The sequence below is a fragment of the Mytilus edulis genome, chromosome 13, assembly GCF_963676685.1.
Source record: "Mytilus edulis chromosome 13, xbMytEdul2.2, whole genome shotgun sequence".
Classification (NCBI taxonomy): Eukaryota; Metazoa; Mollusca; class Bivalvia; order Mytilida; family Mytilidae; genus Mytilus; species Mytilus edulis.
Window position 1 is genome coordinate 26,067,106 of NC_092356.1, and position 17,059 is coordinate 26,084,164.

The 17,059-nt window shown below is 32.7% G+C and overlaps 1 protein-coding gene across 1 annotated transcript; it reads left to right on the forward strand.

The window, feature by feature from the left end:
- Positions 1-4,079: 4,079 nt before the first annotated feature.
- Positions 4,080-11,875, forward strand: LOC139501063 (uncharacterized). The gene is made up of 3 exons (XM_071290030.1): positions 4,080-4,194; positions 9,202-9,333; positions 10,012-11,875. Exons 2-3 carry the CDS (start codon positions 9,249-9,251, stop codon positions 10,977-10,979), a joined length of 1,053 nt encoding a protein of 350 aa, XP_071146131.1. The 5' UTR covers positions 4,080-4,194; positions 9,202-9,248; the 3' UTR covers positions 10,980-11,875.
- Positions 11,876-17,059: the final 5,184 nt, after the last annotated feature.

Below are 17,059 nucleotides of genomic sequence, written 5' to 3' on the forward strand. Positions count from 1 at the left end.
AATATTAAGAATGAACCCAAATGCGGCCATTTTCATTGAAGACGTCAAAAATTTAACTAAAATGCTGAAATTGTGATTTCAGTAATTTAATATGACTTAATGATGCTAGTATCCGGTATATGTGCATTTTATTGTGAAAACAGCCCATATTTATGTAGCAGAAGCATTCTACTTTCCAATGAATAACAAACAGTTAACATTTTAACAATTTTGTAAAACTGCTATATTTTGGGGTCAAAATGGGTCTTACTGAACCTATTCCTTTGTTATAGATGTGAGCTTCTAATAAATGAATTTGAATAAAAATGTATATATAAAAATGTGAGGTGCACGGCTATTTGACATTCTGGAAGGGAGAGAAGAAAGTAAATTTTCAATTACACATTTCTTTCCTGAATTTTGTGTTGCAGACTATTCATTTTCACCATGTCCTGTACAAGTTACCAGCAGTCATTGTTATTCGTTCTATTAGTTCTTCTGCCATCCTTCCAACAAAAAATTTAAAAGGTTGCCCTTAAAAAAAGCAAGTGTAGTTAATGTAATTTTTCAATTTAACAAATTCAGAAACGAGAACCTGATGTTTCAACTGCATACACATACTCTTTCGATTTATTGGCATCTAGATTATCAACTATTATTTTATAGCAGCTAACAGTTCCGTTTACATCTTTTTACAAGAGTCACCGTCCTCGATTTTTTTGTATGATTTACATATCCTAGCGTATAAACCGCTATGCCATAAGTCGCTTTTAATTGAATGCGGCTATTCAATTGGTACACAATAGTATTTGGCATTACCTAAATAAAGGCAACAGTAGTATACCGCTGTTCAAAACTCATAAATCTATGGACAAAAAACAAAATCGGGGTAACAAACTAAAACTGAGGGAAACTCATTAGATATTAGAGGAGAACAACGACACAACATAAAAATGTAACACACACAGCAACGGACTAAGCATTAGACAAAATCCGATGAAAATAACCAATATAACATCAAAACCAAATACATGAATTTGGGATAGAAAAGTGACACGTCTTATAGTATTGTGAATTCACACTCAAATATAGGAGAAAACAAACAACACAACGGAATCACAACGTAAAAATGTTACACACACAGAAACGAACTATGATATAACAATGGCCATTTTCCTGACTTGGTACAGGACATTTTTAAAGAAAAAAATGGTGGGTTGAACCTGGTTTTGTGGCATGCCAAACCTCGCACTTTGATGGCATTGTTAAATATAACATTAAAATGACAACATAATAATACAGGACTACAATACAAATAAATAGGAGAACGTATTAGGCAAAGAAACACATGAATAATAGATAACAAAAGGCATCAGGTTTAAAATTCATTACGTCAAAAACGTGCCTCGTCCAAACAAGAATTACCAGTGACGCCCAGATATAAAAGTTGGAAAGTCAACAAAAAGGGTGGGGTACAAAGTTGTAAAGCTCTGAGGATCAAAAGTTGAAAAAGGTTGTGCCAAATACGGCTAGGGTTTTCTGCTTGTGATAAGAACATCCTTATTATATAGAACAATTTATGCTATTGCAAACAGTAAATTTTATCAAATGAATATAAAAGATTTACATGATAAAACTGACGTCTTAACTAATTACAGAAAACAAAACCCGAATACATAATACATTGAAGACCAACACAGAAAATAGACACGCCCGACTCAGTGACAAACCAGGCCTGAATGCAAAAATTAAACAATGACGTCACATACGAACGAAATGGTGAAAAAGCACAATATTACGTCATGCAGACATTTGAATTTCTGAAACAGCACAAATATGACGTCATATTTGAAAAATTATGTCTAAAAAATAAGATAGAAATAGGACTGATATAAGGTTATAATAGAACTAAATACTGATATTACATTTAAACACAATGCACATTGCAATACTAATCAATAGCAATTAACTATATTATATATATGTCCGGTTTGTTTTGAATCTAAAAATGTTTTAAGAGGGGAAAAGACTAATGCAAATAATGCTTTATAAACTTGATGTACCAAAAGCGCCTCGCTGTCTCGTTTACCATCACACAGAACATAAACTAACATAAAAATATAAAAGCCCATTATGTATCGATAGCTTAATATCCAAGGATCAAAGTCATATAGACTGGCATCTTAACTAAAAATAATAAGACAAAATACAAACAACACAGATGACTTATAATTTTAAGATTAATATGACGAATCTCATCAAAATCTATAATACACAAAAATGCACTGTTCAATTATAGTATATGCCTTAACATTTTTAATGCAACTTAGGAATTGACATATTTGTAGTATATGGGCATGTTTGCAAATGCTGCAATTGTTTGCACATGTCTGGAATTTGATGTATAGTAATCGTTTGTTGATGTGGTTCATAAGTGTTTCTCGTTTCTCGATTTTTATATGGATTAGACAGTTGGTTTTCCTGTTTGAATGTTTTTACACGGCTAGTATATTTGGGACCCTTTATAGCTTGCTGTTCGATGCGAGCCAAGGCTCCATGTTGAAGACAGTACTTTGACCTATAACAGTTTACTTTTATAAATTGTGACTTGGATGGAGAATTGTCTCATGGGCACTCATATCCCATTTTCTTATATTTATGTATTATCTCTTTATCTATGTGTATAATCCTATAGGAATGTCTGTCCTCACGATAATGCAATTTTGGCATATGTTTCAGCACACAAGCGAATTGTCTGCAGTTCTGATAGTGTTTCATATTTCTGTATAAATGATGAATTGAATGAGTGTGGATTGGTATTGCGAATAATTTATTGAGATTATGTATGCATAGCATGACGCGATTAACCTGTCAACGCATTTGAACACTTTGGATTGAGTGCAATCATTAATAGTTATCCCACAAGGACGCGGCGTCTCAGTGTAAGATCATCCCGATGGCCGCGGGCCAGAGGCTGATCTTACACTGACACACCAAGTCCGAGTGGGATAACTATTTTACATCCCAGCTGTTTTAGATTAGACAAAAAACATTTACCATTCATAAAATCTAGTTTAGAACGCCACACAACCATTATAATATACTTTATATATTACTATATGATGTATACCCTTTATGACCCCCAAACACGATGAGTAGATATCAAACAATGTCAACTCGCCCCACTTGCCAATCGGCCCACACTATATCGCCACTTTATAAAAAAATCGCCCCACTCTTGTTTACCGACTGGCCCCACTTTTGAAAAAGTGTAAAATTAAATTTAACAATCAATCTGACATATCACTTATTAACGAAAAAGTTTTAAACCCCACATAAGTAAGGTCTGCCAACTCTCCCCACTTATGTATGTGTGTCATTCGAAATTCCGCCAATTTAGACGCATGCCTTGATTGACTGCAAAAAAGATCTTGCGTCCTTTAAGTATGTTAAGGTTCATGTGGACCCTATGGCTAAAATGGCCGTGTTTTTCACCTCAAAATTTACTCTGAGTACAGACAAACCTGAGCATCTGTATAAAATTTCAGGCATAGCATGCCCTAGATAAATAAATTTCAAATATGTTTTAGAAAAATAAAAACTTACCAGGATCTTGCCGTGCACTTTTTTTCATTCCTCCAGAAGGTGCCAAAATAAACTAAGTTGGGAAACAGGTTTGAGAACTTCCCCACAGGTAATAATTGAAGTGAGCTGTATTGCTTGACGTGGACATAAGATGGACAATAGATACCTGACAATAATTGGTTATTTAAACTGTGTACCTGAGTGGACCATATCAAGGTAAACTCAACTGTTTGTTAATTTTATCATCTTCTGCTGAGACGAAAAAAAGTGTACGGCAAAATCCAGTTAAGTTATGAATTTTCTAAATCATACAATGCATTTGAATTCTATTTATCAAGGGAATGCTATGCCTTAAAACTTTTTCAGATGCACAGTTTTTCCTGTACTCAGAGTAAATTTTGAGGTGAAAATACGGCCATTTTAGCCATAGGGTCCACATGAACCTTAAATTACTGTTAGTTCGTATCCAGTCGTCCTGGTGTAGTGGTATGTGTCGTAGCTTGGAAAAAGTCGAGTGCACCTTAAACAGATAAAGACGTGTAATTTTCTACTCCTGTTATTGGGTTACTATTTCTTGTGGATTTGGATATAACCAGCCGGATTAAGTAAATGTGACTATCTAACAGTAATGTAAGTTGAAGTACTGACATTTTTGAAAATTATACTGTGCGTATTTGATATTTTGTGAACTTAACTTTTTGCTGTGAAACGTTGAGGTACTTTAAAGGAAATTATAATGGACAAATTGCCAAAGCCTTTAGTTGCGTTAATTAATAGTGTCATAGATGATTACGAACAATTTACATGGAATTCCAATTACCTTGGTGACAAAATGAGAATTTCATTAGTTTGGACAAGGGGTGATTCAGTACACGTAAATAGAGGAATAAAACACAAGTCTAGATCTAATAGAGACAGAGACAATAAAAGAATAAAAATATTGAAAGAAAGAATGGACAATACAGAAGTCGATGTTGATAAGACAAGTGATATCAACATTGATAATTCAGAAGTGATAATGGATTCGGGTGATGATATGATGCACGATGGAACGTTAGATCTCCCATTAGTAGCCCCCGAAAATGTAAACATTACACCTGTAGTGAAAGTTGTTCAACCGGTTAGTGTATCGATAGACAAAACAATCAATTTAAAGGACAATGAATTAACGGAAAGTATAGTGTGTCAAGGTTCGCGAACTGAACGGAATTTACACACGGATGTCAAAGAAAAAGAAAATAAAGAAATAGACAAAATAAAAACTATCGCTCCGAAATTAATAATTACAGGGAAGAGTCCGTGTACAGATAGTCATTTTCAGAAAATTGTATACAGCCAACGATCAGACGGAGGTTGTTTGATAGGAAAATTAAAAAAAGAGAGAAATGGTAGTTATATGGACGTTAGGCAGCAACCATTTGATTTTCGGGGGAGGGGGCTATGGGATTTTTTTTCTGGACAAATTTTTTTTTTTTTGCCTGCGGCGAAAAACAATATATTTTTTTCGCGATAAGTCGAAAACAATTATTTTCTTTCAATTTTAGCATTACATATAGTGGCAGCTGAGGGTGAAACAAACAATTTTTTTTCTCAGAATCAAAAACAAATTATTATTTTCTCCAAAAACTGGAAACAAACTTTTTTTTCCAAAAAAAAACCATAGCCCCCCCCCCCCCCCCCCCCCCCAGGAAATCAAATGGTTGCTGCCTTAGGAAAACGCGGCGAATTTCGTCATGTAAATTTAGAAACTGACAAAATCGAATATGGAAACGCAATGTCTTACGTCTACAAATTTAGAGACATTAGAAAATCGGACAATGATGAAATTAAGTATTATATTCGTGGTATTCCAAGGATTGAAAGATATGCAGAGATTCACAGCCTTTGTTTGTGGTGTTTTTATGAATAAACTGTTATTAGGGAGGGGGATAATAGATGTTGAATACGTGAAATAATTCTAAAATAATTTTTGTGGTGTATCAAAATTCTGGTCTGGAAACCAACCGGTTTTTTTTAAACAACCAACATTCATTAAAATAGATCTTATGCGTATTTATAAACATTTTCGATTTGTTTTCTCCTTGTAATAGTTGAACTGTTGTTTTTATTATTTTATTTAAAACTGAGAAAAAGTTAAACAAAAATATGAGAGTAGAAGAATAAAGTATCAGCAAGTTAATTACCAGAGAGACATTTAAGTGGGAAATAAAATAAGGAAATATATCGATTGTATAATACTTAGAATATTTTCCTTTTCAGAGGAAGGACAATAAATATTAATAATGTTTTCATTTATGTGTAATTGTTATTGTAAACTGTGATATGTATATATAGATTGTGAATATAATAAAGATAAAACAAAAATGTGTTGTAGCTTGATATGCTAAAGGTCTTCAGTTCGAATCCTAGCATATACTCTAGATTTTTTCTACCTGAATTTCGATAGATAGTCTTTTCCGTATAATTAGTTATAAGTGTTATGGTGGATTTGACATTCCCGCCAAAATGTTACAGAACAAAGGAAAGCATGCATAACAAAGAAACTCAAACTGGGGTGATCTGTTTGGGGTGATCCAGCTCAGATCACCACTGTTAGAACAAAGGAGCTGGGATGTAATTTCGTTTGGGTTTTTTTTTTTTTTTTTGTCTACTTAAAGTTAACATTGTTAAACTGCTTGTACACTATTTTTATCATTTTTCGTTCATGATAATAAATGAGTTGAAGATATCTAATGTTGAAAAAATTATAGCTTTACAAAATGTCCATTCTTTCACATCAATGATATTTTGAATTTGTATACATTCAAAACCGTGCATTGAAAAATGATATGTCATGTTGAAAACCCTGACCTTTTATCGGTATGTTAGATCATTGAATGTTTTGATATAATTTTACTCAACGTATTTACCTGTTCAGAGCAGTATGTCTTTGTATTTCTCACCTTTAATTATTTATTGTCGATTCGTCTTTATTTTCTTCAAAAATGTTAAGACGTTAGATATTTTTGCTTTATCTACATCATTTGCCTAGCTTAATTTTTTATTGCATTTTATTAATGTATGTATTTGATTGAACGTTATCCCAGTAACAAATGCACAATATAGAAAGAAAGCAAGCAATCTAACCAAATCTTGCTATACATGCATTCGGAAATAAGCTTTAATTAAGAATGTTAAACCATTATTTCACAAGAGATCCTTAGAAAATTCTCTTTTTTTTTAACTGTTTGTAGAAAGATTATAGACTTTGTTTGTTAATAATCTATATCAAAAATAGCACGTGCTTGTTATCAAGAATTGACTCTACGTCTACACTTTAATTTTGGTGTCTATGGAATGCAATTCTATGAGACTGCCATACCCATGAGACGTTTAGCTAGCTATAAAAACATTTTTTATCTACCATGTTCTACATAAACAAATGCTTGTTCCAAGTCAGAATTTGATTGTTGTTTTTCATTCGTTTAATGTGCTTGAGCTTTTGAATTTGTCAGTTAAGAAAAGACTTTACATTCTGACTTTTCACTTTAGCCAATTTTTGGGGTTTTTTTTTTTTTTTAGTTATTTTACTTTTTATGGTTTCATGGAGTTAGAATATTCGACTGACGTAAAGCAAAATGTTTAATTTTAAATAGAAGCCTCCTTAAGAAAATCTGTGTATCTATTTCAGCACACTAGTAACAGGGTGAACTTTAAAAAGAACATAGTTTTGTTAAATTTGGGGTGTTCAAATAATTTAAATTAGATACGCAATGACTACGTGTTAAAGAAATAATCACATTGTGCCCATTCTGGTTCAAAACACTTTATATATTAGTCTTTCCCTTTAACATATTTCTGCAGAGCAATGATTAAAAGAAGTGTCGTATTACATTCATTTTCTGAAAATCGTTTCCGAAAATAAAGATTTTCAGAAAATTGATGAGATACAATACTTTTTTTAATCCTTGTTGTTAGGTTTACATACTTTGAAATGGACGTTCTTAATTAATTGCTGTTATCAGACTCGCTTCAATATGGGTAAGATATTGTAGACATAAAACTGAATTGAATAATATATGCACTTAGAGAGGTTTTGCAATTTGATTACGGACTTTCCGTTTTGGATTTTCCTCGGAGTTCGGTATTTTTGTTATTTTCCTTTATACTGATCTGTCTGTTAGACTCCCAATATGAACAGACTCTATACAATAAACAGATTGTTATTTTTTTAATGTTTAAACGATCAAGAATCATTTCATACTCCTTTTTTATGTGATTTGTAAATCCTGTTATCTATGCTGAATTAGTTTTTGACAAAATATTTCATATTGAATATAGAAAAACGGAATAGTGCGGCATTAAAACATCTGTTTGTGCAGACAAGTTATAGTAATATGTATTTGAAATATCGCCAACTAGCCATCTTCAAAAAAATATAACAATGCATAATTATCTATGACAAGTTGGATGTTTTTATGTCCCACCTACGATAGTAGAGAGGAATTATGTTTTCTGGTCTGTGCCTCCGTTCGTCCGTCCGTGCGTCCGTTCACTTCAGGTTAAAGTTTTTGGTCAAGGTAGTTTTTGATGAAGTTGAAGTCCAATCAACTTGACACTTAGTACACATGTTCCCCATGCTATGTTCTTTCTAATTGTAATGCCAAATTATAGTTTTGACCCCAATTTCATGGTCCACTTAACATAGAAAATGATAGTGCGAATTTCAGGTTAAAGTTTTTGGTTAAGGTAGTGTTTGATGAAGTTAAAGTTACATCAACTTGAAACTTAGTACACATGTTCCCTATGATATGATCTTTCTAATTTCAATTCCAAATTAAAGTTTTGACCCTAATGTCACGGTCCACTACACACCGAAAATGATAGTGTGAGTGGGGCATCCGTGTACTATGGACACATTCTTGTTCTTTATTGTTATTAGATAATATCTAACAGTGGCATAAACTTCGGTTTCAACAGCTGTAATAATTAATTGTAGATAAATAAGTTAAAAATGAAGCATAGTATTTGTTTGTTTTACGAAAACAAACTTTTTCAATTTCCATTCTCAATTTTATTTTGAATAATAATTCGTCATTGGTAATTGTTTTTGTTCAATATAATCAAAATAACCCAAAAACTTGGCTGATAATTGTTTTTCAATCAAAAACACACATTTTGGTACAGAAGCATGCAACCTATAACATGTATAATGGGACCTCTTTTGGGATGATAACACATGTGCTCGAAATATTCAAGTATCTGAAATAGTGTATCTGCTGATATTCATATTAAGATAGGGATCACATGGCCGACGGCAATCTTCGGATGTCATGGGACTAGTTGAAAAGATGGTTTTGAGTAAAAAAATATGTTGATTTTTCACAGTTGTATGCATTGCTTGTGTTTCAAATTAAAAACAGTAAAATTCTTACATGCGTGTTTCTATGTTTCAAGTCGAAATTGAGAGTTTTAATCTTTGCAGTAGATATAATACTTGCAGCTAGCTTATGCTTAAGATCAGTTATTATAATGAAGTCAACGAATTTGAATTAATGTGTATCATACATACACGTATATTATTACACGTGTTATATGTAATGTATACCACAAAAAATAACTGCTGTTTCATATTGTCTCTCTTTTAAATTTTTTCAGGTTCAGGTAGTTCTAAAACAAAACCCAAGGAGGAATTGGGTGACAACATGGTAACTAAACAATCTACGACAGATCATAATAATCATACCGTGAAACTATCTACTCCAATTACTGCTACTGCTCAGACGACAAGTAAGCTTTTTATAGTAATGGAACGATTATCTTCTTTGTGTTTTGATTCAATCAGATGCACGTCAGATGCACGTGTATATCAGGACGTTTTAACTTTAGTCTACTCAAAGGTTGAATATATGATTTGACCCACAATTTCGCGTCAGTTGGTCGTTAATCATTGTTATTTTTCTCTTATCCGAACTTTTTTTCTGTGATCACGTGCATTACCTATATTTTGTTACACATATCTATTGTACATATTTCAAAAATATCACAGCCTTAAATTATTTAGTTTTGTTGTATTTCTGTTCATTCTGTAATTGAGTGAGCGCAAAACCCATGCTGCGGCTTTTACTTACTAGGTTGAGATTATACACCTAATTGCTATTTTGTTCACCATTACTTTAAATTATAAATGTTCCAGTAAATATTATGAGATTTAATGTCCTCTCCGTTCACTCCACGGTAAAAGTTGTTGTATAAAGGTAGGACATCCAAACAAACATTTCTTTGTTAACAGTAAAACAGAATCATAAACGCTTTGAATGTTCAAATTCTTTTATGAACAGTAACTCGTAAGACAGATATTGCATGCATTATTATTTTAATTCCTATTCAAATATGCTACTGTCATAGTTTAAAAAAAAACATAGTTATAAATCAATGTAGAGTGTATGTTTTGCTTTTTACTTGCAGCAATTCAAACTGCAGTTGACGGGAAAAAAAGCAAACATAAAAAAACACGTAGAAAAAAGAGAAAAAATGTGTTGAACACCATAGCAAGAAAACCAAGGGGATCGGATACCTACGACATCGAAGGTGTTAGTGCAAACGACATTTTGAAATTTGTTATCACAACCTTTGAAAATGGCTGCACATTCGACGATTTCTCATTACAATGTGACCTTTTCCCTTCTTCTGTAGATATTCCACGGTGGTTTGAAAGTCATGCAATGCAATTTCATATTTTCAAAAACAACGAAAAGATAGAATACATCTTACCATATGTTAAAACCGCTGGCATTTGTTCTCAATATAACAATCCACATTTTCCTGGTAAATGTAATCGTGACAACTGTCGCTTCTTACACGTTTGTCGTCGGTTCGTAAGACACATATACTGCAATTTCAAAGGTTGCAGGCTCGCTCATGATTTTACAAATCCGGACAGTAGCCGACTCATAGCACAATTTGGGTTAGAGAATTTTAGCGAAAACCAAATTAAAAGAATCCTTAATAATCAATTCCCATCCATCTGTTGGGACTATAATTTTAACGAAAAATGCATAGTTGGTACGAAGAAATGTGTCAATTTGCATTTATGTGGTTCATATAAATTCGGAAAATGTGAAGAGCCATGCAAATTCAAACGAACTCACAAACTCAATAAAGATCATAACAAACGGATTCTCAGAGCATTTGAGATGATGAACTGGCCAGCAGATAAAGTCTTGAAAAACATCTACGTTCCACCTAAAAGAGTTCCCAGTTATCCGAGTAATGCTAAAGGTGACTCGGATCATTACAAAAACATTGACGACGATGATGACGATTTATATAAAGGAAGCGATTTCATTCACATGGATGAGAGTTTGGTTCCACCGAAGGCTGATAGTAGTGATGACAACTCAGATGAAGACGAATCGGATGAACTTTCTATTTGATGATTATTTTATGAATGTATTGAAGTTATTTCTTCATAGACAGAAAAAATATAATTCATTCCTTATAATTTTATTCTAACTTCTATTTTGAGCTGGAGTAAATCATGTCAAAAAAACAATTGATGGTCACATGAGAAAATCATGTATATGAGCTGATAGACAAAACAATGTCAGCCAATCATAATACACGTTACATTCAAAATTTAATTATTATGAAGTGTGCTGTGTATTTTTTGCTGTCATAGTATACAAATCCTTGCTGCCATCGAACACAATTTTGTTTTGTTATTCATTTTAGCTTATTATATTTTGTTCTCCCGAATAATTATTTTGTTTCCGTTTCCCTCATGTAGCTCGTTTGCTGTTGCGGTGCTTCTGTATCATTGTCTTTTAAATATTCTGAGTTGAGCGTTCCTTGGTATGATGTTAAATCCGGAAAGTGCTTTGTACTCCCAATGATTTGTATAATCTAACTATACAAATCCTTGATACTCCTGAAATTGATAAAGTGTTGTTTTATTAATTTTTTTTCCTATGTGTTGTATCGTGATGTTTTATCGTTTATCACAAATGTAATTTCTTGTATCCCTATTTGTTTATCTCTTTGAATCTTGTACTTTTTATAATTTTTATATTTATTTTCTTAGTTTCCTAACATTATGCTTTTATCATATGATTTTTACTATCAATATATTAAGTGGTCAATACATACTTGTTTGCAATAGGTTTTTCATGTAATGTTAATATAGACAGTTTTAACCCAAAAAAAAGGAGTAAAGTGTCGCGTAATTATTTAGTTGCCTTATTAGTTAATGGTGTTATGTGAATATTGAATAATACATGTTGATTTTTTCACTTCATAATATGTTGCACAATAAACAAGATGTACTTACAAATCGTCTTAGTCGTTTAGAAAGATACAAGTTCTCATTAAATAAATTTATACAAAATATCTAACGATAAGTGAACAGTTATGGATACCTTAATTGGTAGTTGCATTTCTACTCAAAATAAATTAAAAATAATGGTTAAATTCACTGCGGATCAATTTGCCTTCGATGTATAAACAAGTTAAATGTTTCATTTTTGCATGTATTTTTATGCCCCACCTACGATGGTCGAGGGGCAGTACGTTTTCTGGTCTGTGCCTCCGTTCGTTCGTCCGTTCGTTCGTTCGTCCGTTCGTTCGTTCGTCCGACTTCAGGTTAAAGTTTTTGGTCAAGGTAGTTTTTGATGAAGTTGAAGTCCAATCCACTTGAAACTTAATACACATGTTCCCCATGATATGATCTTTCTAATTTTAATGCCAAATTATAGTGTTGACCCCAATTTCATGGTCAACTGAACATAGAAAATGAAAGTGCGAAGTTCAGGTTAAAGTTTTTGGTCAAGGTAGTTTTTGATGAAGTTAAAGTCACAACTACTTGAAACTTAGAACACATGTTCCCTATGATATGATCTTTCTAATTTAATTCCAAATTAAAGTTTTGACACTAATGTCACGGTCCACTGAACATGGAAAATTATAGTGCGAGTGGGGCATCTGTGTACTATGGACACATTCTTGTTTTTCTCTATTTTCTATTGGTCTTCAAATATAATCAAGAGACAAATAGAGTTAAACTAACAGTCTTCACAATTTTCTCTGTGCATCAAGCAGCTGTATGAAGAATTGCGCTGATGAAAATGCGCAAATTCTTCTGAATCAGTTTAATTATTTTTCATTATGATTAACTGATGAGTCTCTTGTATTCTGGCTAACACAATTACCAGCCTGGTATCTTTGATAAAGTTTTTTTTCTCTCACCAGTTATTTAATGAATAGACCTGTATACATCTTCTATCAATTGGTATTTTGTTTTTCTTAAGGATCCTAAATAATTTCTACAAGTTAGAAAGCTTTGATACGTATTATATACAAGAGTTCAGGCTGAAATGTATCGCCTGCTTTAATGATCATTGATGCTATGTTGAAATACTTAAAGATGGGTTTTTTTCTACAAGTAGTACATACACTTATCATATTTTAAAGATCTATGATTATGAAGTCAGGGTCAGATAAATCATGTTAGACAGACATGTACACGTAACAATTATTCCATAATCCAAATTTAGTTTACCTTTTGCTTATGGTTGTTGCAAAAACGTACCAAAACACAAAATATCGTAAGGGTTCCGCGGAACCCAGTGTCTCGTCTACTTTATGTATCTAAACTGCTAACTGCAGACTGTATGTTATGTTAACTGGAAGAAAAATTGCAGACAGCATGTAATGTTAGCTGGAAGAAAAACTAAGTCCATATATGAGTAACAAACGAACAAACTGGAAATATTTTTTTTTCCAAAATTGCCATCTAGATACTTGCTTTTAATCATAAACAAGGTTCTGTCCAAGTTTGGTAGACATCCAGGATAGATCAGGATAGTTTAATACGGTTTTCATTTTTTTTTTTTAATTTAACCACAGAGTAAGTGTAAGGTTAACTGGCAGAAAAACTAAGTCCATTTATATGTAAAATGAAAATAAAAAATTACCTGGATACTATTTCACGATCCTAAACAAGATTTTGTCCAAATTTGGTAGAAATACAGGATAGTTTAAGAAAATTGTTAAAATTCGAAAAATGTAGCTATAGACTGAATGTAATGTTAACTGGTAGGAATACTAAGTCCATTCATAAGTAAAATACGAATAAACAGGATTTTTATTCTTATAATTTATTGATGGATACTATCTTATGATCATAAACAAACTTCTGCACATTTTCAGTAGAAATCCAGGATAGAAAATTGTTGTTCAAATTTTAAAAATGTAGCTACATATTAAATGTAATGTTAACTGGCAGAAAAACTAAGTCCATTTATATGTAAAATGAAAATAAAAAATTACCTGGATACTATCTCACGATCCTAAGCACGATTCTGTCCAAGTTTAGTAGAAATACAGGATAGTTTAAGAAATTTTTAAAATTCTAAAAATGTAACTATAGACTAAATGTAATGTTATCTGGCAGGAAAACTAAGTCCATTCATGAGTAAAATACGAATAAACAGGATTTTTTTTTTTTTTAATTGATTTTTAGATACTTTGTTATGATTATAAACAAACTTCTGTTCAATTTTGGTAGAAATCCCGGATAGTTCAAGAAAGTTAATAAAATTTCAAAAACTTTATCGAGAGTGAATATAAGTGGACGCCGCCGCCGACGATGACAACGGAATGTAGGATCGATATGTCTCGCTTTTTCGACAAAAGTCGAAGGCTCGACAAAAACTTACCATTGAAGTATAAACCATGAACAGTGGGTCAAAGTCATATTATACCTACCAGACAAACTTATTCACCTTACAATTAAATTAACCAAAACACCAAACACAATCACCAATGAACATTGACAATGACGTCAAGGTCATATAACATCTGCAAGATAGACAATTATACGTCATCATCTTTCCATACACTAAATAATGTTCATATTGATATATATAGACCAAAGCACACAAACTTATAATTGACCAAGTAACCATGAAACAAAGGCCAAGGTCAGATCAAACACACCAGCCAGACGTACAACTAACGATAATTCTATATATACCAAACATAATTGACTTACTGCTTATAGTATCTGAGTTAAAGCCCGGACCACCAGCCATTAATCTTGATCACTGTTTCATGATATGAGGTTGAGGTAAGGTGAAACCAAAACTAAGTACTTCTGAAGATGATCTTTCAAAAGTAGTGTTACGATACCAGAGTCATTTAAACTCAGAAGTTGAAAATAAACTGACAACGCCATGGCTAAATAAATGGAGAATGTTTCCCCATGGACACAGATGATGCCCACGCTTGCATACAACATTGTAAAGGGACATAACTCAAGAATAATGAATATGACGCTACACAAATTTGTTAGTGATCTGAGTTTTGTGGTAATAAGTAGTGTGTATAGGTTTCATAATGTTTGGTTGGGGCAAACTTAAGTAACAGAACGGAAACTAAAGATTTTGCAAATTTTCGATTTATAAAGGACATAACTCGATAATGATTAAAGTGACGCCCCAAAAATTCAAGTTGTGGTATTAAATAAACATTGTGTATAATTTTCATAACATTTGGTTGAGGCAAACTCAAGTTAGAGAACGGAAACCAATTTTTGGACGTATGGACAGACAGACAAAAAAAAGGTAAAACATAATACTCCTTCTGCTACAGCTGGGGAATAAAAAGAAAATGTTTCGCTGAGCGCAGCCTGATATGACAGCAGAGATCAAACCCTAAACAGTTTGGGCAAGTTTGGACACAATATTCAAGCTTGATACTGTCTGATTTGTTTTGGATTGTGGTCAAATTTTTGACATAATACAGGTTTCTGACACAAAATTAATGTAGTTAAGAATCCTGTACCAAGTCAGGAATATGACAGTTGTTGTCCATTCGTTTGATGTGTTTTTCATTTGGTTTACCCATGTGATTAGGGCTTTTCCGATTGAATTTTTCTCGGAGTTCAGTAATTTTGTGATTTTACTTTTTTGCACAATAATGTGCAATAGAAGAGTTCTTCTTGAAACTGTAGAAAAAAATGACAATTTCAAACTTTTAGAAGAAAAAAAATATGAACCCCCTAAAAGAAAATTGGGAAAACAATCCCCCCTATCTAATTACCCCCAAAACTCTTCAATCGCAACCTTCACTCTGTGATATGGAACCTTCAGAGAGATCCATACATTATTGTCTGGAAACTATATTATTGATATTTACAGTTTATCTCTATCTATAATAATATTCAAGATAATAACCAAAAGATACTAATGTTCTTAAAATTACCAATTCAGGGTAGCAGCCCAGCAACAGGTTGCCCAATTGGTCTGAAAATTTCAGGACATATAGATCTTAACCTAATGACCAATTGTATTCACAGCAGATTTGCTCTGAATGCTTTGGTTTCAGAGATATCAGCCAAAAACTGCATTTAACCCTATGTACTATTTTTAACCATGTCAGCCATCTTGGTTATATTGTTAACAAGAGGCTGTCACAACGCCAGCAAACCGGATTTATTAACATTTACTTGTGTCCTGGCAATATCACAAGAACCATTACTATGAATGGTGAAAGTGAAAATCGTCAATAACAAATTTGACCTCCATTTTGTCATCAGTAACAACATATAAAAATTTGAAAAGCTTTGGTTGAATAGTTCATGAGAAAATGCACGGACACGACTGGAAACACCATTTTTCAATCTTTCAAGAACCATAACTCCTGAACGGTAAAAGTCAAAATCGTCTTTATTGAACTAAACCTCTATTTTGTCAACAGTGACAACATATTAAAATTAGGGAAGCTTTGGTAGAACAGTTCATGTGTAAATGCACGGACACGACTGGAAACTCCATTTTTCAATCTTTCAAGAACCATAACTCCTGAACGGTAACAGTCAAAATCGTCATTATTTAACTTGACCTCCATTTTGTCATCAGTAACAACATATTAAAATTTGGGAAGCTTTGGTAGAACAGTTCATGCGTAAATGCACGGACACGACTGGAAACTCCATTTTTCAATCTTTCAAGAACCATAACTCCTGAACGGTAAAAGTCAAAATCGCCATTATTGAACTTGACCTTCATTTAGTTGTCAGTAACAACATTTCTAAATTTGGGAAGCTTAGGTAAAACAGTTCATGTGTAAATGCACGGACACGACTGCAAACTCCATTTTTCAATCTTTCAAGAACCATAACTCCTGAACGGTAAAAGTCAAAATCGTCATTATTGAACTTGACCTTCATTTAGTTGTCAGTAACAACATATTAAAATTTGGGAAGCTTAGGTAAAACAGTTCATGCGTAAATGCACGGACACGACTGGAAACTCCATTTTTTCAATCTTTCAAGAACCATAACTCCTGAACGGTAAAAGTCAAAATCGCCATAATTGAACTTGATCTCCATTTTGTCATCAGTAACAACATATTAAAATTTGGAAAGCTTAGGTAGAACAGTTCATGCGTAAATGCACGGACACGACTGGAAACTCCATTTTTCAATCTTTCAAGAACCATAACTCCTGAACGGTAA